The sequence below is a fragment of the Cynocephalus volans genome, chromosome 2 (genome assembly GCF_027409185.1).
Source record: "Cynocephalus volans isolate mCynVol1 chromosome 2, mCynVol1.pri, whole genome shotgun sequence".
NCBI lineage: Eukaryota > Metazoa > Chordata > Mammalia > Dermoptera > Cynocephalidae > Cynocephalus > Cynocephalus volans.
In genome coordinates this window covers 176706303-176732845 of record NC_084461.1, presented here as the reverse complement: position 1 = coordinate 176732845, position 26543 = coordinate 176706303, and the positions used below count along the sequence as shown (strand labels likewise).

The window sequence follows — 26543 nt, the reverse complement described above, 5'->3', positions numbered from 1 at the left end:
GGTTATTTGTTTTTTGGCTATTGAGTTGTATGAGTTCCTTGTATATTTTTTATATTAACCCCTTATTAGATATATGGTTTGCAAATATATTCCTATTCCATGGGTTTCTTTTTAATTTTGTTGATTGTTTTCTTTGATTTGATATAGTCTCTCTTTTTTATTTTTGGTTTTGTTGCCTGTGCTTTTGGTTTCATATTTTAAAAATCACTGCCAAGCCCAATGCCATAGAGCTTTCCTCCTGTTTTCTTCTACGAATTCTATGGTTTCAGGTCTTACGTTTAAGTATTTAATACATTTTGAGTTGATTTTTCTGTGTGGTATAAAATAAGGATCCAATTTCCTTCTTTTACATGCAGATATGCAGTTTTCCCAACATCATTTATTGAAGATTATCCTTTCGCCATTTTGTATTATTGGCACTTTAGCTGAGGATTAGTTGACTGTACATGCTTGGGGTTATCTGTGAATTTCTATTCTGTTCCATTGGTCCGTGTCTCTCTACATGCCAGTATTTCACTGGTGAATTGTACTCTGGAAAAAAAAAAATTTTTTTTTAAAGACTAGTCAAGTGTAGTAGTGAGAAGGGAGAACAAGGAGTTTGAGCTGTAACTGACTGCAAACAATCAATTGAGATAACTCGCTATCTTTGGACCAGCCTGGAAATATGTAAATACAAGAACTCTCTGATCACTGGACATTTGAAAACATTCAACAGGAAACTCAAAGATGATGCTTCTCTGCAAATGCTCTCTGAATATGTGTTAATTTTATCCACGATTAAGGTTTTCCAGTTTCTTGGGTAAATTTTACATTTCTATTCCTGAGGAATCATTTGGGTCAAAAAGAATTTTGAATTTATTGGCATAGAGAAGACTTTCATTTAATTTTGTCAGTGGCTATTTCTCTTTTCTCATCCAACTCTTCTCTTTCATAAGAATAGAGATTTATCTGTAACTTTCCCCCACAGCGCTTGAGTTTTGGATAAACTTTATTTTTTCTGTTCACTAATTCCAACCTGCTCTCCATAAATCTATTTACATTTTTTCTGGTTTCCTGAGTTGAATTCTTAAAACGTTAGTCCTTTTTAAAACTATTGGTGGATTCGGTTTCCCACTCTTTCCTGTCACCTTCCCCACAAGACGTCTTCACGCAGCTCGCGGGGCGGCGAGAGCATCGCCAGCGTCTCTAGGCGGCCGGCGTGCGGGGACGCAGGACGCCAACGCCCTGCGGGGCATGCTGGGAGGTGTAGTTTGGTGGCGCCTTCCTCTCGCGCAGGCTCAGGCACACGGCCCGAGCTTTTGGAGGCAGCTTTCTCACTCTTTGTCCTTCGCTGCCCCGTGAGAGGTGACCGTGGGCGCGCCTCGCGTGTCAGAGGGCGCGCGCCCACGCCCGCGCGGACTCCATGCCCGCTGCGGCTCCTGGTACTCGGCGGGTCTCTCGCCTCACACAAGTCCAGGGCCGGTGGCGCGTGGGGCGGGGTGGCGCCGAGGGGGCAGGGGCGTCACGTGGGTGGCGTGCGCGCCTGGGAGGCCAGGGCGGCGGGTCAGAGCCTGAAGCCGTGGGCGTCTGGCCTCTCGGTGGGGTGATGAGTGGCGGGCGGAGCAGTTGGTTGAGGGGCGGCCGAGTTTGCCCCTGGGCGTCGCGGCCCGTGGGCGTCAGCGTTCATGGAGACGGGGCGGTCACGGGCCAGCAGTGAGCCGGGTGAGGTGCCGCCGCTGGGCCCCAGGTCTGGAGGACACTGGGCTGAGCGGGGGCGCCTGGGCCGGCGTCGGGTCACTGATGGGTGGGCCGGGGGCGGACAGTACGGGTTCCCGGTGTTGGGTGCAGGCGGAGGCTCTGCGGGTCAGAAGTGGAGGGAGGCGAGAGTGTGGGGCGGCAGTGAGTGGGGAGGGGCCGTTTTGCCGGCTTGGGGAAGCCCGCAGGCCCTCCTTCGTCCGGGGGGTGGGTGGTCCGTCACTCTGCGTGGGAGGGGTCGGTCACTGGCTTGCTATTTAACCTTTAAGCTTTTAAAGATTTCGTCAACCAGGACAGGGTGATAGGGGATATTTCTTTGGAGTAAAACAGGTTCTTCACAGTGTTCCCTGGTTGCAAAAATTCTCTCCCCATCCTTCCCCCTTGTATTCCTCTATTCAGTCTTGGCTGCCACAGACAGACAGAAAGCCGAAGACTTCTTTCTCACAACCGTAGCGGAAACCTTAGCGACCGACAGCAACTGCTACAGGTCTGTCAAATAGATGCATCCTATTGGGTTTTTATGGGTCTTGGCTGTTTCCTTTCAGATTGATTTTTAGAAGGTGATGGTGCCTAACCCACATGACACAAGCGTCCCTTGATGTTTGCGGCTGTCATTCCAAGTCAGGTCAGATTGAAGGGCTGGGACCCATGGCTGAACGGAAAGAATTTATTGTGTAAGTGTGTAAATCCAGTGGTAAAGGTGACTTGATTGCTGGGACACTTATCCTTCCTGCAGCCTGGCTTCCCCCAGTTCAGCTCAATTTTTATCGACAGAGTTTTTTTTTTAAAAGGGCTTTTCTACTTGAAAAACAAATGTACAAAACTTTCGACAATAGCTGGTGTGGCATCGGGAACATTGGCCTGAAGTAATTTCTGACTTCTCCCATTTACTTTTGGACAGTCCACTCACAATTTGTGGGTTTCATGTTTTTCTTTTGAAAATGAGGGAGTGAAAAGAAATTATTTTCTTTCTCCTTTACCTCTCTGATGCCTTTTGAGGTCATTAAAATATACTTTATTTTATTTATTTATTTGCTTTGTTTCAACCATGTGGTGCTGGACTGAAACTGCTCTGCTTGCCTGTTGTTTTCTTGGATTAAGGACTTTCACATAAAAAAGTAATATGTGGGCTGGCTGGTTAGCTCAGTTGATTAGAGTGTGGTGCCCATAACATCAGTGCCTAAGGTTGATCCCTGTATGGACCAGCCACCAAAAAAAGAAAAAGAGTATACTTTTTTTTGTTATGAGAAATTTTAAATATGTAGTCAGTTTGGAGCATCTTGATGAACAGACTAAAATAAAAATTATTCATGATCCCATTGACAGGAGATAATTACTGCTAGCATTTTGGTGCATTTCTTTTAGTGAGTAAATGCATGTATGTTTTTGATGCATCTTATGTATTTATATTTCCTTCAAAAAAGCAAAATTGGGAATATGCTACTTATGTTGCTTAAAGCTGTTGCAATGTATCATTAATATCTTTTTTAACTTGAAATATTTTGTCCCAAGTGGGGAGTTTAAACTTAACTGGAGTTTTTTTTTAACTGGCCCCTGATAACTTATCTTTCTTTTGTGTTTATTTTTAGTCTGTTTTGGTAATATCAGTTCTGGGTAAGAGACTGTAGGTTCTGTACTGGAAATATAAACAGGGACACTGGAGGCCTTTGCCCACTCCACCCTCCAGTATTGCAGAGGGGTTGTGTTGTGGTCACAGGTTGTGGGATGGACTGCATGGGTCCAGTGGCCCAGATCTGCCACTTCCTGACTTTGTCATAGATGCTGGGCAAGTTGCTGAACCTCTGTGCCTAATCGCTATTTTTGTACTGGTATGTTAAAAAAAAAAGACCATATGGTTGTATAAAACATCTGGCACATAGTAAATGCAAATAAAAGTTATTTTTTTATTCTCTGTGTTTCCCTGAAATTCCCTTAGAACTTGATGATGAGTAGAACTGCGGGATGATGGTGAAGGTTGTCCGTCCCTTCTGAAGATAAGTGTGAGAGCTGTCACTAGAGAGCTGCAGTGTTATGCAGGAAACTGCCAAGGTACGAAACAAAAAACAAGAAACCACAACCAATGAAGTTAAAATGGGCCAAATTGTACAGTGAAGGGCTTATTTGCTAAAAGTACATGTGAGAGCCGAATGTATGAGAATAAGTTTAGGGGTAGCTTCTCCCTCAAAGGCAAACTTTCAAAAACATTTGTTTGAATTAGTGAAGTTAGGTGTAGAGTGTGAATTTGTTCTGAGTAACAAATTTTTTTTTTTTTCTTTTTTTTTGTGATGGGCTGCACCGTGCTCAGCCAGTGAGCGCACCGGCCATCCTTATATAGGATCCGAACCCGCGGCGGGAGCACTGCTGTGCTCCCAGCGCTGCACTGCTGTGCTCCCAGCGCTGCACTCTCCTGAGTGCGCCACGGGGTCGGCCCTTTAGTAACAAATTTAAATATCATCAGAAATATTTTAATACTACACTGATTGCTTATCACATCGCTTTCACCTAAAATTCTCAACCCTTTATATTCTTTGCGCTAAATCTGTGTCATCTCCATGTAGATCTTTCTACTTATAAGTTCTCACTGCAACCTAGTTAAACTTCATCAATTAGTCTTTGACAAGATTATAAAGGAAATTTTAAAATTACATTGTGAATTTGGCTTTCTGCTTACGGGAATGGTTTTACATCAGCATTCTTCACAATGTCAACATTTTTATTATGTGAAATGAAATTAAGTAAAAGCATGATGCAAAGGAAATGACATTTGTGTGTATATGCATCTGTGTGTGCATGTGATGATTTTTTTTAATCAAACAGGTTTTACTTTTTTTAATGGTTTAACTTATTGACTTTTTAAAAAAGTTTTATAGCTTTTGCCTTTTGTATCATACATGGGGAGATCTTTCCCCAACTTACACAAATATTTTCCTGTGTTTTCTTCAGGAATTTTTGTGGTTTTCATTATTTTATATTCTGATTTAGGCAGTCCAAGTGCAGTAGTGTTTACAACTAATTGATCACAACCAGTTACAGATTTCTTTGTTCCTTCTCCACTCCCACTGCTTCATTTGACTAGCCGTAAAAAATAAATGAATAAATAAAAATAAATTCTAATTTATCTGGGAGTAGTTTGTTGTAATGTATAAAATAGATAGTTATCTTTATTTTCTTTCAAATGTTAATCACTTCTATTAAATAATCCAGTTTTACTCAGGGCTTTAAAATGCTGCAGTTATTACATGTTAAATTCTTATGTATTTGGACAGTTATGTTTTATTCTTCTGTGTATCTTTTCTGTAGCCAGTGTCAATTGTTCTGTGATATGTGTTATTACATTGGGCCTGTTCACACTCATTATTTTATATTTCCAAAAGTGTCCAGGCTGTTTCTGAACCTTTTCTCTTACAGATGAACATCAGATTTGCTGGTTAAAGAAAAACTTTTTGATTCAAGCCTGCTCAGAAGCAGGGGAAAAAAAGAAGCTTTTTGAGATTATGACTGGAGTTGATTTAAATAATTTGGGGTCAGATTACAATGTGAGATCTTCTTATCTCAGAACAAGGCCAAATTATACATTTATGAAATTCTATTTTTATAGTCCTCATTGGTGTTTTTAGTTTGTTTCATATGGATCTTGAATATTTCTTATCAAGTATATTCCTGCATATTTTATGGGTTTTTTTTCCTATTATGAGTACGATTTTCTACTTTTGCATTGTTTTGTGTAAGAAAGTTGTTGATATTATAGAAACAAATTTATTGATCTGGAAAGATGTTCTGGAAAAAAACAAAAATAGTTAAATGTGACCATATGTTTCTGTTTTGTTAAAAATATCAGCATAGTTTCCACCATCTCTTAAGAATGGTTAACTATGGTATGGTGAGATCATAGATAATAGTTACTTCCTTTTTAGCTTGTATACATTTTAAAATTTTGCCATTGTATTTTACTTTTGTGATAATTATGGCTAATATTTGTTTGGTGATAACTGTGTGCCAGCTACTGTTCTAAGATGCATATATTATCCCAATTTAGGGTATAAAGGAATCATTTCTTATAAAATTGGGAGAAACCCTACTTTGTGTTTTTGAGTTGTCACTGAACTTTGAATCACAAAAAGGCATGAAAGGGAAGTTTGGTTTTTTAAGTGCTGCTTTTTAGTATGATATGGGGGTGAGTCAGGCTGTTCTTTGTGTTTTTGTGGAAATAAGTGATGGAATATGTGCTTGGAAATAAGAGCTAATTCAAGGATTTATGTTGTGCATGTGTATGTACATAAACATAAACAAATGACATTATGATTTTTTGTAGTAAATGTCTTGAACATAGCAGGAAAGAGAAATAACATTCCAATTCTGCTGTGTAACAGCTGTGCAATCATGGGCACACTCTACATCACTCTGCGTCTCAGTTTTTTCTCTGTAAAATGGAGATTATGTTAAATGCCTTATAGGGTTGTCTGTAAGAATTAAATTGTAAAATGCTTTGTTGTCTTATATATAGAAAGCACTCGTATGTTAGTTGTTATCACGAGGCATCAGTCACTTTTAGAATCTCATTTGTTCCTCAGAATCCCACTAGTAGGTCCACTTTTTGTGTGTGTGTGTGTGTGTATGGCTGGCAATATGGGGATCTGAATCCATGACCTTGGGGTTGTAAGGCTATGCTTTAACCAACTGAGCTAACTGGCCAGCCTAGGGAGTTCCACTTTATCCTCACCGTTTTAGCAAATAGAGAAATAGAGGCTCAGAAGGCAAGGAAGGAGGGAAAAAAAGAAGCAATAATAAGGGTAAGAACCACAGTAAATGTAAGTGTATTGAATTGCTCAGTTAAAAGATTATTGGCTTGGATTTTTTTAAAAAAACAACAAATTTGAGCTCTCAGCTGCTTGTAAGAGACAAAACATGATACTGAAATTTTAAATGCAGTTAGATGGAGGATGACATACCCAGCAAATACTAACAAAGTGGTATGTTGCCAACTTCTTCTAAAGTAAAATATATTTTAAGGCAAAAAGCATTATTTGGGGTATGGAGTATCATTACATAATGATTAAAGAAATAATTTTCCAGGAATGTACAACCTCTATGCATCAAACAGCATAGCCTTATCCAAATATCAATAGAATTACAAGGAAAAACTGACCAATCTATAATCATATCGGGATATTTTAACATCCTTCAGAAATTGACAGAATTGGCAGACAAAAATAAGGATATAGAAGATTTTAATAGGAAACTAAAACTCAGAAAGATGAAGTTTGTTTTTGCCAAAAGTCACATAGCCAGTGAAGGATAAAAGTTGATTAAAACTCAAATTTAAATCAGATATTAAAACACTACAAAATCATATAAGCTTTGAAAAATTCCATCTCCTAAAAAGGAGTTGTCTTTTCCTTCACAGCACCTATTAAAGTGATTTATATTTCATTGTCCACAGTAATTATTGAATGAATCTTAGGATTATTTTATTTATATTTCCTTATCTGTTTGCAGAGACATAAGCTTTTACTGTTCTATTTTACTGTATCCTGTTTCTATCCCTGAGAGCCCTGTGTCAGTTATGTAGCAAACACACTCTGACCTTAGATGATCATGAATTCCTAGTTCCTAGCAAGAGAGGAAAAGATCTCAGGCACGTTGAGAACATACCAGTTGATGTGCATTTGTCCCTAAGTCCACAGATCCTGGTTCCCCACAAGTAAGCCTTCTCATGTGATATAAGAAAGGAGTTCCTGGAGCCAGGAATTCATTCTCATTGTAGAAGACCTAGCCGAGACTTCACTCCAGAGCTTTGGGGCAGAGGCAGAAGAGACACAGTAGAACAGATCTCAGTCTTGCTAATCATCTTGCACTGGCAACGGAAAATGACCACATTACAGGTGAGTTGCTTGTTTATTCCTCATTTTTTCAGGGGATTAGAAGAGATGTGTAAGTCTTCCATTGAAAAAGAAAAGTATAAATAGTTAAGAAATCAGGGAAAAATATCATCAGAATAGAAGATCAGGATTGGGCAAAATTGGAGTAGTGATATATTAACTTATAAAACTTTGAAAAGTACTTAAGGTTTGAATATTTATAAGCCATAGAGTCCTACATAATTATTGAATTTGAGCTACAAACTTCGATCTCAAATTTTTAACATTTGTAGTAAAGAAATACATATGTTTAGATAAATTGCATAGTTCAAAGGAAAAAGCAAACTGATTCCTCATAGGAAGAAAATATTTCTTGGTCATTAGGTGTCTATTTTTTTCCTTGGTGAAGCCTTTAAATAAATGGTATACAGTAGTCCCCCTTATCTGTGTTTTCACTTTGTGGTTTCAGTTACCCACAGTCAACTGCAATCTGAAAATATTAAATGGAAAATTCCAGAAATCAGCAATTCATAAATCTTAAATTGTGCAGTGTTCTGAGTAGCATGATGAAATCTTGAGCTGTCCTACTTTGTTCCTTCCAGAACATGAATCATCCCATATCCACACTGTATATGCTACCTGCCTGTTAAGTCACTTAGTAGCCATCTGGGTTATCAGATCGGATTATCAGATTTACTGTTGTGGTATCACAGTGCTGTGTTCAAGTAACCTTTATTTTACTTAATAATGGCCTCAAAGTGCAAGAGTAGTGATGCTGGCAATTTGGATATGTCAAAGAGAAGCCATAAAGTGCTTCCTTTAAATGAAAAGGTGAAAGTTCTCAGTAGGGAAAGAAAACAAAATCATATGCTGAGCTTGCTAAGATTTGAAGTAAGAATGAATCATCCATCATGGAATTGTGAAGAAGGGAAGAGAAATTCATGCTAGTTTTGCTGTCGCACCTCAAACTGCAAAAGTTATGGCTACAGCGTGTGGTAACTTTTATTACAGTATATTGTTATAATTGTTCTATTTTATTACTGTTAATCTTTTAGTGTGTCTAATTTATAAATTAAACTTTATTATAGATATGTATGTATAGGAGAAGCATAGTATATATAGAGTTCAGTGTTATCCATGGTTTCAGGCATCCACTGAGAGTCTTGGAATGTATCTTTTGTGCATACAAAGGGGACTACTATAGTGGCTCATGTCCTCAAGAGAAAATCATACAATAAATACATGGGTCTTATGGCTGTTTTTCATAGTATTTCTCAAGAGTATGACCCACGGGTAGATTGCCAAAGCAGGACTTAGTGACCGTAATTATTTATTCATTTACCTTTTTAAAATGTAAAGTCTAATTCATTCATATGCAGAAAAGTACATAAAAAATAAAAATACAGTTTAATGAATTATTATCAACTGAATATGCATGAACCTACCACTCAGGTCAAGAAATAGAACATTCCCATCCCAAACGAGGCCCTTCACGTGCCCTCTCCCAGTCACAACCTTTTCTTCCTGACAAAGGTAACCAGGATCCTGACTTTTTTTTGTAAGCTTTTCCTTTCTTTTCTTTATAGTTTTACTCCTAACTTTCAATCCTTAAATGCTATAGTTTGGTTTTGTCTGTTGTGATATATACTCATTTGTGTCTTACTTCTTTAACTTAACATTTTGTTTGTGAGATTTATTGCAATTGCAACCTTCCCCCAAATTAAGATAGCTTCTTAATGTCACCAAATCTAGTCAGTGTTCAAATTTCCAGTGGTTTCATAAAATTCCTAAGTTGTTTGCAGTTTGAGTCAGAATCCGAATAAAATTCATACAGTGTAATTGGTTGATCAGTCTTGTACATCTCTTAATCTCTTGGCTCTTCCTATTTTTTTTCTAGCCAAACAATTTGTTGAAGAAGTTTCCACTGTCTGGATTTTGCTTATTGCATCCCCATGGTGTTAATATGTTCTTTGTCACCTGTATTTGCTATAAATTGGTAGGTTTAGAGTTGTGCTGTCTAATACGGAAGCCACTGGCCACATAAGACTATTTACATTTAAATTAATTAAAATTAAATCCCTCTATCACACTAGCCATATTTCAAGTGCTCAGTAGCTACAAATTGGACTACAGTGATTTGGATAGCACAGATAAATCATATTTCCATCATCAGAGAAAGTTCTGTTGGACAGATCTGATCTAGAGGCTTGATCAGATTCATGTTTGATTTTTTTGGCAAGAATACTTCAGAGGTTGTGTATGTGCTTCTTTCAGGGGGCACGTAATGTCTGCTTATCTATCTTTTTGTCATGTTAGCAGCTTTTTGTGATCATTGCCTGGATGGATTATTTCATTGGAAGCTGCAGAATGGTGATATACTACTTCTATCATTTCTTCTGTATTTATTAGCTGCAATCCTGCTTTGTAACACGACAAAATATATCAAGGCACAGTTTTTTCATTTTCTACCCCAGATCTACAGTTAGCCATTACTACAGTAAATGATACTTAATATTTTTTTAATTAAAAAATTTTTGTTGCCAAACATGGAAATACACTAGATTTTTGCATATGGACTTTATATTCCAGGAACAACTTAAAACTCACTTATTAATTCTAGTTGTATTTCTTTAGATTTGATTGGCTTTTCCATATTCACAAAAATATCAGCAATAATATTTTTTGATAAAAATAAATTCCATGGAATTCCTAGTTTGCCAGGAGGTTTATAAAAAAATAGACGGTTATTTTTCAATTTTTAGTGTGTTAATTTGTTCTTTTTTCTGTCTGCTTGTTTTTCTTCATACTTTTATATGCCTTCCTTATGAAGTCTAGGCCTACCTACCTTTTGAAAAAAATTTTTTTTTGGTGGCTGGCCACTACAGAGATCTGAATCCTTGACCTTGATGTTATTAGGCCACGCGCTAACCAACTGAGCTTTTTGAAAATTTTAAATGTGCTTTTTAAAAACTCTGAGTTAGATTTTTCTGTTATTTGTAGGTCTTGTGATATGCTTTCTTCTATTTGTAAATATTGAATTTTATCAGATGTGTTATCTGTATCTGTTGAAGTGATTACGTATTTTTTTAAATCTGTTAAAATAGTGAATGTCATTGATTTTTTAAAATGTTAAACCAGGGTGGCTGGTTAGCTCAGTTGGTTAGAGCATGGTGCTAATAATACCAAGGTCTGTGATTTGATCCCTGTACTGGCCAGCCACCAAACAAACAAAGAAACAAACAAAAAAAAAACCACAAAGAAATAAAATGTTAAACTGGGTGATTTAAAAAGAAAACAAAATTTATTGCTTACAGTTTCTGAGGCTGAGAAGTCCAAAGTCCATCTGGTGGTGGTGACAGTGACCCATGGGTCTCACATTGCAAGATGGTGGAAGCAGAGAGAGCAGAGAGAGAGAGAGCAAGACAGACTCTCCTCTTTTTTTTAAAGCCCTCAGAACCACGCTCCTGATCACCATTTTTAATCCATTCACTACTGCACAGTCCTACAATCCAATCACCCCTTCAGGGCTCCACCTTTCGATTACCATAATAGGATTTCTGACCCTCTTAACAGTCACAGTGGGGGCTAAGTTTCTAATACATAAAACTTGGGGGACACAATTCAAGCTTCAGGGAGTTTTGGGGAGACATAATTCAATCCACTACATAAACCAACCTTGAATTCCTGGGGTAAACTCCAACTTAGTCTTGGTTTATTTTACTTTTTTTTTTTTTTTTTTTAAAGATGACTGGTGAGGGGATCTTAACCCCTTGGCTTGGTGTTGTCAGCACCATGCTCACCGAAGTGAGCCAACCAGCCATCCATATGTAGGATCCGAACCCGTGGCCTTGGTGTTCTCACCACCGCCCTTTCCCAAGTGAGCCACAGGCCGGCCCTTATTTTACTTTTTTTATATTCTACAATGTACTTTGATAACATTGTTCAGGATTTTCACATCAATTTTCACGTGTAAGTTGTCCTTTACTTTTCCTTTTTTGTAGTATTCGTATTTGGTTTTGGTATCAAGATTATGCTGGTATCAGAAAGTTTGGGGGCATGATCTTGCTTCTATTTCCTGTAAGAGTTTGTTAAAATTGGAATTATTCCTACATTAAATGTTTACAGAATTAACTGGTAAAGCCATTTTGTGTGTATGTGAGAGATTTTAACTCAGGAAACCAGTGTTTTCCAGATGACCCATAACTGATGTTATAAAATCATTAATGTTGGTAAAAGATCTGTTCAAAGAACAAGATAGAACAATGGATTTTAATGTTAACAGTATGAGAAGTTCATTCATAAAGTTGAAGATTCTATACTACAACCCATCTTCTGCCCTTCTTCAACAACTGCCCTCACTTCAGTTGCCAGCTGCAGGTTTGGGGCTCCCCAGGTCACCTGCACTTCAAAAGAACTGGCTACAAATTCACACCCTCCTAGGTTCAATAATTGACTAGAACAACTCACAGAACTCAGGAAAACACTGTACAGTGTATAGTGAGGGCAGTCTTGTTGGGGATTGTTCCCTTAACCTGTGAAGTCTATAACCTCTGAGTGGTTAACATCAGAATTGAATTGCAGTAATGCACTAGCTCAACACAGTACAGACCTAGAGCAAGACAAAGACGTTCCCTAATACCATTTCTAGTCCACATTATACTGGAGGTCCTAGGCAGTATAATTTTATTGTAAAGGACAAGCCAAATGAAGAGCCACATGGGGTAAAGTCAGGGAGGGTCCTGAACATTGGAGCTTCCATTCACTCTTCCCATGGAGAAACACATGTCACACTCTTGGGATGTTCATGAACCAGGAAGCCAACTGAGACTTGGTGTCCAGGCCTTTTGTTGAGGTTTCATTATATAGGCATGACTAATTGAATCATTGGCCATGTGACTGAACTCCATCTCCAGCCTTCCTCTCCTCCCTGGAGGTTGGGCTGATACCACCTGGCTCAGAGCCCCAACCTTCTAGTCACATGGTTAGTCTTTCTAGCATGGCTAGTCCTCATCCTGATATTATCTAGGGGCCTGCCATGAGTCATCTTTTAGCATAAACTCAGAAGAGCCCACCATGAATAACAAAGACACTCCTGTCACTGGAGAAATTCCAAGGCTTTGGAAACTCCATCCCAGGAACCCAGGACAAGTTCTTTATTATACAGCATAGCCACTAGCTACATGTGCCATTTAAATTTAAATTAATTAAAATTAAATGAAATTTAAAAGTTACTTAGTCACCTTTGGAATGTTCAGTGGAGACCTGTGGGCAGGGCTGCTATGGTGCAGAGATATAGAACATTATCAGTTATAACCAAAAAAAATCTGTTAGTGCTATTCTGGTCCTCAGGAGATAAGTATCAGTATTTCACCATTAAATGTGATGCTCTCTGTAGACAATTTGTAGATTAGGATTACCAGATTAAGTTCTCTCCTTTTCCTAGTTTGTCGATAGTGTATATATTTCATCGTATGCCTTTTCTGCATCTGTTGAAGTGATCATGGTTTTCCTCCATTATTGTGTTAATGTGATTAATTATATTGACTATTGAATGTTAAATGTACCTTGCATTACTGGAGGAAACCTCCTTTGGTTGAGCCATATCATGTTTTTTATATATGGCTTGATTTAATTTGCTAACATTTTGTTAGGAATTTTTTGAGGGGGCGTTGTCACTGGCCAGTACAGGGACCTGAACCCTTGACCTTCGTGTTAAAACACTACAGTCTAACCACCTGAGCTAACTGGCCAGCCCTTTGTTAGGAATTTTGATTCTTTGTTGCAGCAGTTATTTGCCTGTAATTCTCTTGGTATGTCCTTGTCAGGTATGGGATTAGGGGTCTGCTGGGCTTATTAAATGAGTTGAGGGGTTTGCACTCTTTCTATATTCTCTGAAAGAATTTGTGTAAGATCATTTTATTCGTTTGGAAGAATTCACCCCTGAAGCCATCTAGACCTTGAGTTTCCTTTGAGGGAAGGTTTTAAATTGTGGGGTCAATTTCTTTACTGATTACAAGATTAATTCAGATTTAGTTTCTTTTTGCATCACTTTGGGTACATTGTTTTTCAAGTAATATAGCTATTTTGTCTAAGTTCTCAAATATTATTATCTTTTTGGGCTGGCCAGTTAGCTCAGTTGACTAGAGCATGGTGTTATAACACCAAGGTCAAGGGTTTGGATCTGCGTATTGGCCAGCCAACCTCCCCCCCCCCCCGCAAAAAATATATATATATATAAAATTATTTTTTCACAGCTTTATTGAAGTATGACTTCAATAAGATCCACCTGTTTTAATGTATGATTCTGTGATTTTTAATTAAATTTATGTTGAATAACCATCATTACAGACCAGTTTTAGGTTTCCATAACCCCAAAAGAATCTTTGTGACATTTTGTGGTCAGTTCCCATTCCCACCCCAGCCTGAGGCAACCACTAATTTGCTTACTCTCTATCTGGGTTTGCCTTTTTGGACATTTCATGTAAATGGATTTATATAATATGTAGTTTTGTGTTTGGCATCTTTCAATTAGCACAATGTTTTTGAGGTCCATCCATGTTTTAGCATATGTCAGAAATTAATTCCTTTTTATTGCTGAATAGTGTTTTATTGTATTGTTATACCACATTTTGTTATCCATTCACCACTTAATGGATATTTCAGTTGTTTTCACTTTTTGGTTATTATAAGTAATGCTGATATGAACAATCATGTACAAGTTTTGTATGAACGTGTTTTTATTTCTCTTGAGTACATACCCAAGAGTGGAATTGTTGGGTTGCATGGTAAAATTATATTTAACTTTTTAAGAAACTGCCACAGTTCCATAGTGCCTGAACCATTTTATATTCCTGCCAGTATGAGGTTTCAGTTTCTCCACATCCTTTCAGCAATTGTTCTTTCTTTCTTTTTTTTTTTGGTGGCTGGCCAAACAGGGATCTGAACCCTTGACCTTGGCTGTAACCAACTGAGCTAACCAGCCAGCCCCTCCAACCCTTGTTCTCATCTGTCTTTTTGATTATAGCCATTCTAGTGAGTGTGAAGTGGTACGTTGTCATGGTTTTAATTTACATTTCCTTCATGACTAATGATGGTGATGTCATAATGTGTTTATTAGCCATTCTTTTATCTTCTTTGATGAAATGTGTTCACATAGTCTGCTTGTTTTGTAATTGGGTTGTTTGTCGTCCTATTACTGAGTTATAAGAGTTCCTTATACAAGGGTACTTCAAAAAGTTCATGGAAAGATTCTATTATCTTTTAATTCTCTTTTTCCATGAACTTTCTGAAGTAGCCTTGTATGTTCTGGATCAAGTTCTTTGTCAGAAATATGATTTGCAAATATTTTTTCTAGTCTGTGTCTTGTCATTTCATTTCTTATGGTGACTTTTGAAGTGTAAAAGTTTTCCATTTTATTGTACCACTTTGGTGGGAATGTAGAAACTGTACCATTATTTAGGTCTCTTTACTCTCTCCTTTACATTAATAGCTGTCTTATATATTGCACCGACATATTGAGAACTCATCAGAGAATGTTACAGTTTTTGCTTTTAACCATCAAATAAACTGTAAAGAACTCACGAGAAGCAGAATGGTGTATTATATTTGCCCAGACATCTGCCATCCGTTGTTCTTCATTCTTGATTTTCCAAGTTGCACTCTGGTATCATGTATCATTTCCCTTCTATCTGAACATTTCCACTAGTAATTCTTTTAGTGCAGATTGGCTGGCCTCCAATCTTTTTTTTTTTTTTTTTTTTTTATTAAAAAGTGTTTATTTTGCAATCACTCCTGATGAATATTTAAGCTAGATACAGAATTCTGGGTTAACAGATCTCTCTTTTCAGCACTTTAAAAATGTTCCACTTCCTTATGGCCTCTATTCTTTCTAATAAGGAATTTGCAGTTACTGGAATTACTGTAAGAATACTATATACTATAAGTTCCCTATAAGTGATGTAATGATTTTCTTTGTCTTATTTTGTAGTGGTTTGATTATGATGTGTCTAAGCATGGATTTATTTATGTTTATCCAGTTTGAGCTTCTTGAATATGTGGACTTATATCTTCTGCCAATTTTAGGGAACATTCAGCCATCATTTCTTAAAACTTTTTTTCCGCCATACTCTTTCTTTTTCTTTCTGGGACTTCTGTGACACTGATGTCAGATCCTTTGGTAGTTTGACAGTGTCCTGAGCTCTGTCCATTTTTAAGTCTTTTTCTTTCTGTTCAAAATGGATACTTTCTTTTGATCTGTCTTCAACTCACTGACTCCTCTCAAAGTATAGCGCATATTTAGGGTCAGATTTCTTATTTTTTTATTTTCAGATGGTATTCTAGATTTTTAAAAGATGTGTGTGTGTTTGTGTTTTCTTGTTATCTCAGACTTTGGGACAGAAATCCATCTTGATCCCAAATCCAGTCACCTTCCTGCAGCCTAACTTTGGTTGTGTGGTACACTTCCCTTTGTTTAGGAAATATTTCATGGCTAACTGTTGGCAACAAGGTGTATAACTGTGTTAACCTCATTTTGCCCCTCCTGCCATTGTAACCTTTAATCTAATCCCTGTCCTGTCCACTATTATCCTGTCTGACTAAAGGGTTTACACCTCCTCAACCCTAGCGAGTTTTTTGTCCTGTATGAGAGCTGCTGCTTCCCAGAATGCATTTGTACCATCTTTTTTGTGGAAAACTTTACTAAATTCCTAAAACTCATCTCAAACTTTACCTTTTCCATACAGCTAACTTGATCCTCAACTAGAGTGATGCTCTTCCTGCTTCTTATCCACATTTTACCTTCCCTTCACTTCTGTCTAGGCTGGCATTTTATTTTATTTATAGGTGTACATATTGGCAGCTCTCTACAAGACTAAGCAGTTTTTGAGAATATTGTTTTATCTTTTTTTGCTACTACCTCTTTCAGTAATGCCAGATTTGAGGTTCAGTAAATATTCTGTTGGTGGATCAGGGGATTTGAAATTATCTATTTCAGTTTCATGTGCTGTATAAATGGAAGGATGAAGAATGCACAATGACATTTTATCACACAAAATATGCAAAGGTAGGGACATGGTGGGCACTTTGTGTACACCATGTGGTGATAACTGCTTCAGATTCACTAGAATTGTGTTCTTACAGGAGGCGTTCTCATTTGAAGACTTGTCTGTGGATTTCACACAAAAAGAATGGCAACTACTAGATCCCTGTCAGAAAAACTTGTACAAGGATGTCATGTTGGAGAACTATGGAAGCCTTGTGTCACTGGGTAAGAAAAGCTTCCTTGATTGCCTTGGGTTGTGCCCAATATATTGCTTTTCTTTTTTAGTTACTGAGAGCTATAGGCTACTCAAATATTTAATGATTTTTGGACCAAAACTTAGGAGATCAAAGTTTTTTTGGACTGACACCAGGAAAATATTTGGACCTCCCCTTCCATTAATGAAGTTAGGTTTGTTGTGCAGCCTCTGAGTAGTATGTAACTTACCATGTGCCACATACTGTCTCAAGGGCTTTACACATATTAACTCATTTAATTATTGAAGCAATCCTTTTGGGTGGGTACAATTATGATCCATTTTTCCTGATGAGAAAGTTGAGGGAAAGAGAGGTCAAGTAACTTTCCCCAGGACTGACAGCTTGTAGATGGAAGCATCTGGATTTGAACACAATGGCTGCAGAGCCTTGAAGTGTTGGGTTGTTTTGGACTCGGATTGTAGAGGTCAAAGATTCTTAGACCCTATTAGCCAACAGGGAGACCATTACTCTAACTTTGAGAATTATTTATTCTGTTGAGATACAGCTTGGTCAGGCCAACTCTGATGTTAAACCTGGCTCATAGAGGCCCTAAAGCCCAAGCAGTTGGGCCCAAGGCCTGTGTGATTTCGCCTGAACAGGGTATGAAATCATGAAACCAGATGTCATCTTGAAATTGGAGCAAGGAGAAGAGCCATGGATAGGAGATGGAGAAATTCCAAGTTCAGACTCTCCAGGTGAGTGTGAGAATGAGGCAGGTGGGAGGAAATACAAGTTGAGGCTCAGCTAGTCAGTGACAGGTCGGTGTCTTTGGAATGTGCTTTAAAGAGTTCTTTTCAAAGTCTTCAAACCTTTGCTGGTGATTCAGAACAATTGACATTAGCTGCTTGGGTGAATTGCATTTAGATGTGGCTTCTTTGTAGCTTAACATGAGATGTATCCCCCTCATCTGAGCTGTGACACTTCCCTGCCTGTCACATGTAGGACGTTGACTTCTTGTTTGGTCTTCTGTTCCTCCTTCTCCTATGCTCAAAGACACCTTTGCTTGTCCATTCAAGAATTTTGATTTTCCCCTCAATTTGGGTGTCTCTGATGCGCAGAGGGCCTCCCTGTGAAGCCGCTCTCTGTTCTCTCATTATCTCCAAAGATGGAACCATTTTCTTCCGAACAATTTATCCTTATCCGCCTTCTTAAATTAGGTTCTGCTGTGCTCTTTCTATAGATTCAGCACCATGGAGTATAAGAATCTCTTTCTACCATCCTTTCTCATTAGTGTTTTTAAGTTTTTTTATTCTTTGGAGAATCTTTTAAAAGCCTTCTCGCCTCAACTCCCTCTTAAAACCAGGCCCATGATGCCTTATTCCTGAAGTTATCAAATTGCTAGACAGATCCAGATTCTAATCTTTATGCGTTATCTTAAATGATACCACCATATTTGATTTCCTAAAGCATCCAGCACTGCTCTGCTCAGTTATTTGCTATGTGACATTGACTTACTTCAGGTTCCCTCAAAAGCAGGCCCTGACATATGCATCTGAGTGTAAGAATTTACTGGGGATGTGGTCTCCACAAGTGTGATGGGAGAATGGGGAAGTGAGATGGTGGGGTAATGCCAGTGAAGGGTGGGATGATGCTCAGAATGCTGCTGTGGGCATTGGGGCTCAGTTCTGCCAAGAGCCTGGCCAGGCACTGGTAGAAGATACCTCAGACTTAACCCTCTGAGGAACCAGGAGGCCAGGGTATTTATTCTCCAGCTCTCATCTCTCAGTGGTTGAGAATTGCTCCAGGGCATATTAAGTCCCCATAGTGTCCAGAGTCCCTGCACATGGACCACGCTTGCACTTGCAGCCTAATAAAGGTCTTTGGCAAAGAGATGCAGGTCCCTGGGGTAGGTCCTATGTTAAGGAACTGTCCATCAAAGCTACAGGCGTCCTCTGAATTTAGCTAAGGAGTGTGGGTGAGGCAAATGTAGTGTCTGCTGATTTGTAACCTCCTTTTCCAAGGACCTACATAGTATGACACCATATTGCCTGTTTAGTTATTTCCTCCCTTGTCCCCCAAATTCATGGTTGACTCCATTTAAACCTTTTTTAGTGTTTTCAGACATGTAATATTTATTCTCTGTATCTGAACTTTTGATGGCGCTATAATAATTATCTAGAAAGTCTTCATCCTTTCTGTGGAAACTCAGTTTTCGCTGCATTCATATTCAAGAAGTGTTCTTTGAACATTCCAGCCTAAATTTTTCTCACCTTTCTTTGAAGCCCTATCCCAGACCTGACCACAGTGTATATAATATTTTATTTGGATGTTATCTGATCTTTGCACATGCAGATGCAGGGGATTATAACTTAATACATTCACTTCAGTTATGGAACGTGTAATATTTATTCAATAACTTTATCTCTACAAGCCTGTTTTATACAGGTGTTTTTAGCTAGGGTGTGCATAACATTACCTGGAGATTTTTTTCCAACTGCAGACAACATGGATCCAATACCAGAAACTGATTTATTAGAGTGGTGTATGTCTAGTTTTTAAAATTTGGTATGGTAAGACTGGCATTTGTAATTTGAGAAACTTCTTGTGACTTATATATGCCCCCTTTAGTTGAGAACCCCCACTTTAACGATTACTGAAAGGGGCTAAAAAGTAAGAAAGCAAAAAATAAGTTCCAGAAGCATAGAACTTAGTTAAGAAGATAAGACAGTTGCATCTGGTTTTTAAAATTTGGCACTTAAACATTGAGCATTTATGTTTCATTGCAATGCAGTGCAAGGTTAATTGTCATCATTAATTATACAAATGGACTGGGTGTTGGGATCCCCAAGACCACCCTCACTTTGGGAGAGTCACTAGGACTCATGGGACTCAGCATATAGTTGTACTTAGGCCTAAGATCTATTACAGTGACATAGTAGGGCTCACGCACAGTCTGGAATAATTGCATGCAGATTTCCCATGCTTCTCCCTCCCTTGAGGGTCACACAGAGCTTACTCTCCCCCTGCAACAAAATGCAGTAACATGTGTTTGATGTTCCTGCCCAAGGAAGCTCATTGGAAACTCACTAGCATATGCCAACATTTCATACTCCCAGAAAGAGAAAGGTGCTAAACCTAGATCATATTGTCTGTATACAGTCTGGGCACAGTGAGCAGTTTTTATCAGTTACAGAATGGTGGGAACACTCCTGAAACCCAAATTGTCAGATGCCAGCCAAGGGCCATGCTCACAAGCAGGCCTTCCTATGGGTAGCAGCCTCAGGACTGACGCTGACTCTTCTGCACAGACTGCTTTAGCAGTTCAGAGAAAATTGAATATCTATTGATTTCTTCTACTTCTCAGGTATTGTGCTGGGTGCTCTGGGTACAGTAAGGAGCACGAGAGATACATTTCCTTCCCACATAGGGCTAACTTTCTAGTGGGAGGATAAGAAAATGAACAAGTTAGCAAATAGCCAAGATAAAATCCAGGCCATGATAAGTGCTGTTAAAGGAATAAATTAGGTGATATAACAGAGAGTGCATTAGTCTGCTCAGACTGCCATAACAAAATACCATAGACCACGTGGCTTAAACAATGGATATTTATTTTTCACAGTTCTGGAGGCTGGAAGTCCAAGATCAGGGTGCCAGCATGGTCACTTTCTGGTGAGGGCTGTCTTCCTGGCTTGTAGACAGTCACCTTTTCACTCTGTCCTCAGTCACCTTTTCACTCTGTCCTCACACAGCCTTTCCTTGGTTCATGTGTGTGGAGAGAGAGAGCAATCTCTGTGGTGTCTCTTCTTATAAAGACACTAATTCTGTAGGATCAGGGTCCCACCCTTCTGACCTCACTTCACCTTAATTACTTCCTTAGAGGCCCCATCTCCAAATAGAGACACACTGGGAGTTAGGGCTTCAAGATACAAATTTTGAGGAAACACAGTCAATCAGCTCATAACAGAATAACACAGAGAAGCCAATTCTAGATATGAAGAATGAAGTGAGCACTCTGTGTGAAGAATTGGAAAAAAGTGTCCCCAAAAGGAATTACAAGTATGAATGTGTTAAGTCAGAGAGAGGCTTCTTAGTGACTTTAAGGAACAGAAACTAAGCCCATGTGGCTGGAGGTCAATGTGCCAGGGAAGTAGAGATGTTGGAGAGAGTGCAGGAACCAGATGGTACACCAGCATGCAAGCAGCAGAAAGGAATTACGGGGTATTTGAATAATTTTAAATAAAATTATCTGATTTACACTTTCTAAAGTTTAATCTCACCACACAGTAGAAAATTAATTGGAAGCATGGAAACCAATTAGAAAGATATTTCATTGAGATGATAGGATGGATTAGACTACAGCAGAGAGAGTAGGAATATTTCAGATATACCACAAATGACCAGATATAAGGCAATCCCATATTTCTAACAGGAAAAAAGTTAAACTAAAATTTGGAGGAAGTTAGATGAAAATTTCAGATGTGTCCTTAATTAGTTTAATAATGTGATAACATTTAAAGTAACAAATGTTGTATGTTTAATTTATAGGTGTTCCATTTTATTTAATGGAATATCTGTAAATTAATTTTTCAAATTCTTCACATACATCTCAGAATTAATATGTCTGTAGTGGAGTTTTGATTTTAACCTCCAGACTTCTTTCTCCCTCAGTCTTCCCCAGCTCAGTAATTAACACCAAAATTCACCAATTGCTCAAGCCCCATACCTCTGGATCATTCTTGATGTCCTCCTTTCCCTTATCCTGTCCACAGCAAATGTTGATTCTACCTCCAAAATATCATTTATGACCAACACTGAGTTGTGAGTTTACCACAAATGTATTGCCCTCAGTTGACATTTGAATGTGCAAAAAGTTTTCACATTATTTTTTTTACCTCTAGGTATGACCTCACAAAAAAATTCTAAGTATAGGTTCTTATTGAAAAATAGGTTTTTGAAGAGCACTTTTAACAATAACATAAGTGGTTATGATGTGAGGATAATAGAAATAGAGCTTTATGATGAATGACATCAAACTGTCTGAATACTTTCAGACTGGGAACTTGTATCTTGGGATAGTCCGTGAAAGTACACATGGACTTTTAAGTTCTGTGCTGGAACCATGTAGGTGAAAGGTGATGTGTTTTCAGAATGTTTTGTATGAAGTGGCTTTCTTGGTAATAATGGTGGAGATGTATATGGCAACTTTAAATAAACTTTCAGGAAATGTGAGAATGGGGAAAAAAACACAAAATATTTCTCATTCCTTCAGCTTGAAATTGCTTTAACCAATTACTCTATCAAATGTGTTCATTTTCCGCAGGGTATAGTTTTGTCATTTTTAAATATTACCTATTTTTTCTTTATCTTTTCCATTAAAATGTAAGTTTCATAACGGCAGGGGCTTATCAATCTTGTTCTCTTGTATCTCCAGTACCTCACACACTGCCTGGAGCATGATATATACTCAAAAAGTATTGAGAGAATTGATGCCTAAGAATATTGGATCAATGCTGCTTCTGACCTCCTTTCTTTGTTCCTCATTGCTCTTCATATATTTTTCACATTCTCTCCCCATTTAATAAACTTATGTTTGTCAACAACCAAAGGTAATTTAATCTACAGTTTCCTCTTCCTGTTTTCAGCATTTCTATTATTTTTCAGTACTTAGAGGATAGTTATTATACTTGGGACTTATTTCAGACTAGGCAACTAAACCTTAAAAAGCAGTCAGCCCCTCAACATAGCATTTCTAGTGTTTTATTCAGTGAGCACAACCAAAACAGGTTTTTTGTTTCCTTTATAGAAGTCTGGCAAGTAGACAGTCACATGATGTGGCACCAGGATAACCAAGACAAGCTTAAAAATATGAAAAGAAGTCATGAATATGACATATTTGGAAAAGATTTCGATCAGAGCATGAACTTTGTTCCTCTAAGGAAATCAAGCAGTGAAGGTGATTTAGATGGATTGATTTTAAAACGTCATTTAGATTTGCTTCTTCCAAAAGCAGATTATGGAACAACAGAATCAGATGACTTTAATGTATTTGATAAACTGTTTCTCCATACCAGGCCTGAGGAAACTGATGCTTGGTTAAAATATTACGAATGTGATAAATATGATAAAGATAGCTACAAAAAGTCACAGATTATCATATATCATAGAACTCGTTTAGGGGAGAGACTTTATGAATGCAGTGAATGTAGGAAACGCTTCAGTAAGAAATCAAGTCTCATTAAACATCAGAGCAGACATATAAGAGAAATAGCCTATGGCTGTGGTAAATGTGGCAAAACCTTTCCTCAGAAGTCACAGTTTATAACACATCACAGAACTCATACAGGAGAGAAGCCTTATGATTGTAACCAGTGTGGGAAAGCCTTCTCCCAAAAGTCACAGCTCACATCCCATCAGAGGACACATACAGGAGAGAAACCATATGAATGTGGTGAATGTGGGAAAGCCTTCTCCCGGAAGTCACATCTCATATCGCATTGGAGGACACACACGGGAGAAAAACCCTATGGATGCACTGAATGTGGGAGGGCCTTTAGTGAAAAGTCAAATCTCATCAACCATCAGAGAATTCATACAGGAGAGAAACCGTTTGAATGCAGGGAATGTGGGAAAGCCTTCAGCAGGAAGTCACAACTTGTTACACATCACAGGACTCACACAGGTACAAAACCCTTTGGATGTAGTGATTGTAGGAAAGCCTTCTTTGAGAAGTCAGAGCTCATTAGACATCAGACAGTTCATACTGGAGAGAAGCCCTATGAATGCAGTGAATGTAGGAAAGCATTTAGAGAGAGGTCAAGTCTCATTAATCATCAAAGAACCCATACAGGAGAGAAACCCCATGGGTGCATTCAGTGTGGGAAAGCCTTCTCCCAGAAGTCACATCTCATATCACATCAGATGACACACACAGGGGAGAAGCCCTTTGTATGCATCAAATGTGGGAAAGCCTTCAGCAGGAAATCCCAGCTTGTTAGGCATCAGAGAACTCACACAGGAGAAAAACCCTATGAATGCAGTGAATGTGGGAAAGCTTTCAGCGAAAAATTAAGTCTCACTAATCATCAGAGAATTCATACAGGAGAAAAACCCTATGTATGCAGTGAATGTGGGAAAGCCTTTTGTCAGAAGTCACATCTCATATCACACCAGAGAACACATACAGGAGAGAAACCCTATGAATGCACTGAATGTGGGAAGGCCTTTGGTGAGAAGTCAAGTCTTGCAACTCATCAGAGAACTCATACGGGAGAAAAACCCTATGAATGCAGGGATTGTGAAAAAGCCTTCTCTCAGAAGTCACAGCTAAATACTCACCAGAGAATTCACACAGGAGAGAAACCCTATGAGTGCAGTCTTTGTAAGAAAGCTTTCTTTGAGAGGTCAGAGCTAATTAGACATCAGAGAACTCATACAGGAGAAAAGCCTTATGAATGCAGTGAATGTAGGAAAGCCTTCAGGGAGAAGTCAAGTCTCATTAATCATCAGAGAATACACACAGGAGAGAAACCCTTTGAATGCAGGGAATGTGGCAAAGCCTTCTCTCGGAAGTCACACCTTATACCACATAAGAGGACACATACAGGTGAGAAACCCTATGGATGCAGTGAATGTAGGAAGGCCTTCTCTCAGAAGTCACAGCTTGTTAATCATCAGAGAATTCATACAGGAGAGAAGCCTTTTCAATGCAGTGAATGTGGGAGGGCCTTCTCACAGAAGTCACAGCTCATTAATCATCAGCGAACTCATGCAGTAAAGAAATCCTAGGAATGCAATTAATACAGTCTTTGGCAGAGATCATACCTCATTGTATGTACTTCAGGAAATGCAATTATGGTAAATTTTTTAGACAACAGTCAAGTCCGCATTATATGTCAGAGTACTCCTTTATGGTGGGAACTCAATAAGTAAGGTTATGTAGGGAAAGGTTTCAGCAGGTAAGCCTGCTTATATATCAGAATTCATAGAGTATAACGAACCTATGAATGCAGTGGCTCTCAAAAACCTGTCAAACCTTAGTTAAGCCTTATAAAGTAGAAAATTCACAGCAAAGAGGAATCCTTTGCATATGGTAGATATCAGAAATCCTTCCAGAGGTCAAATCTCATTAGTTAGAAATATAAGAAATATTCCCACTGGGGATGAGGGAAAGCCCTATGAGGCAATATTTTCATCAAGAAGTGACAGCTCATTGTACATAAAATGCCCTTAGGATTGAAATTCTATGAAAATATGAAGTATGGGATAATCTGCAGGAAGAAACCCAACTATATCGTATTTTGGAGAATTCATATTGTGGATAAACCTAATAATTTAAAGACATTGGAAACAGGTGTCCCTAGAAATGATACTATGAAGGGAAGCCACACACTTTTTACAGACATGGGTACCAAAAATACCCAGTTCTAAGTAGTTGACAGATGTTAACTCTGAGGTGTGAATCTTAAAATATATGTGAATAAATTAATCAATGAAACATCTGAGTAAGAAATTTTTTAGTGGCACTTATGGCTTATTTTACTGTGTCATAATGTGTTTTGTATCTTGGAATTGCATATGATAATTTAATGTAATAGGGAGCATGAAATGCATTTACCTTATAGTGCCTCTGATGTCTGTCAAGACACACTACGTATCACTGTTTTTTCTGTTTTAACAATCCTGTAAAAATGGAAACTGATATAACATGGCTTATTGCTGAATAAGTAGGTTAAGTAATAATACCACATTTGTTCTTTCTTTATTGCTTGTTGGCATAGGTGAGGGGTCTGTTGTTACAGAGCTCTCTCTTCAGGTATAAAAACTAACATTTAAAGTTTTATGCTTCCACAGGGTCTGAGAAACAGTTAATATAAAATCCCATTAATAAGTATGCAAAGGCAGGAAACACAGAACATCAATAATGATACATGATACTGAGTGAGCAAAAGAAAAGTGTGAACTGTATTACTCAGCACTCAGACTAAGTGGAGGAACGTAGTGCTGTGCAGAATCTTTATCTTCATTTAGTGAGATGTTCCATACACGTGTACATATATATCTTGTGTTATGTAACCCAAGTACAACTTGTATTTTAATTTACTATGGTGAGTATCATGGATACTTTGTGCTGCTATTATGTTTTTGGTATTTTATAAAATGTCTTGTAAGAAATTAGATGGAGCAACCAATTAATAGTCACTGTTTGGAAGATGTAAAATATCGAGAATTTGGTGGTGAAAAAATTTTGACATGTTCATGGAAGCCTATTTTGCCTACCAGCAAATTTCCGTGATTACTGGACAAGTACAGATGCTCTTTGACTTATGGTGGGGTTACATCCCAATAAACCCATCATAAATAAAAATTTCACAAGTCAAAAATGTATTTAGTACAACTAATCTACTGAATGTCGTAGCTTAGCCCAGCCTACCAGAAACGTACTCAGACACATTAGCCTACAGTTGGGCAAAATCATCCAACACAAGGGCTCTTTTATAATAAAGTGTTGAATATCTCATGTAATTTCTTGAATATTGTACTGAAAGTGAAAAACAATGGTCATATGAAGACTTGAAGTATGGTTTCTACTGAATGCATATTGCTTTCGCACCATCGTAAAGCAAAAATGTGAGTTGAACCATCTAAGTCAGGGACTGTCTGTGTTAGGAAGCAATATTTCCACTATTTCATCATTTGAAATATTTGTGGTTCACTTTC

The 26543-nt window shown here is 38.1% G+C and overlaps 1 protein-coding gene across 8 annotated transcripts; it reads left to right on the top strand.

Annotated features, from left to right (window-relative positions):
* The first annotated feature begins 1335 nt into the window (after positions 1 to 1335).
* On the top strand, positions 1336 to 26543 carry ZNF84 (zinc finger protein 84). Of its 8 annotated transcripts, none has more exons than XM_063085579.1 (7): positions 1336 to 1421; positions 2280 to 2408; positions 3671 to 3783; positions 7412 to 7616; positions 16731 to 16857; positions 17486 to 17581; positions 22630 to 26543. In XM_063085579.1, exons 4-7 carry the CDS (start codon positions 7602 to 7604, stop codon positions 24609 to 24611), a joined length of 2220 nt encoding a protein of 739 aa, XP_062941649.1. In that variant the 5' UTR covers positions 1336 to 1421; positions 2280 to 2408; positions 3671 to 3783; positions 7412 to 7601; the 3' UTR covers positions 24612 to 26543. The 8 variants fall into 8 exon arrangements, with proteins under 8 accessions (XP_062941649.1, XP_062941656.1, XP_062941655.1 ...); XM_063085586.1 differs by lacking the exon at positions 2280 to 2408 and adding an exon at positions 2134 to 2221 and having other exon boundaries at positions 1339 to 1421; XM_063085585.1 differs by lacking the exons at positions 1336 to 1421; positions 2280 to 2408 and adding exons at positions 1526 to 1577; positions 2134 to 2221.

Bases quoted from the DNA above. Each gene is read 5' to 3' on its own strand.
- ZNF84 (XM_063085579.1), top strand. The intron at 16,858-17,485 runs GTAAGAAAAGCT...TCGCCTGAACAG, and splicing joins TGGAAGCCTTGTGTCACTGG to GGTATGAAATCATGAAACCA. The intron at 17,582-22,629 runs GTGAGTGTGAGA...TTTCCTTTATAG, and splicing joins TCCAAGTTCAGACTCTCCAG to AAGTCTGGCAAGTAGACAGT.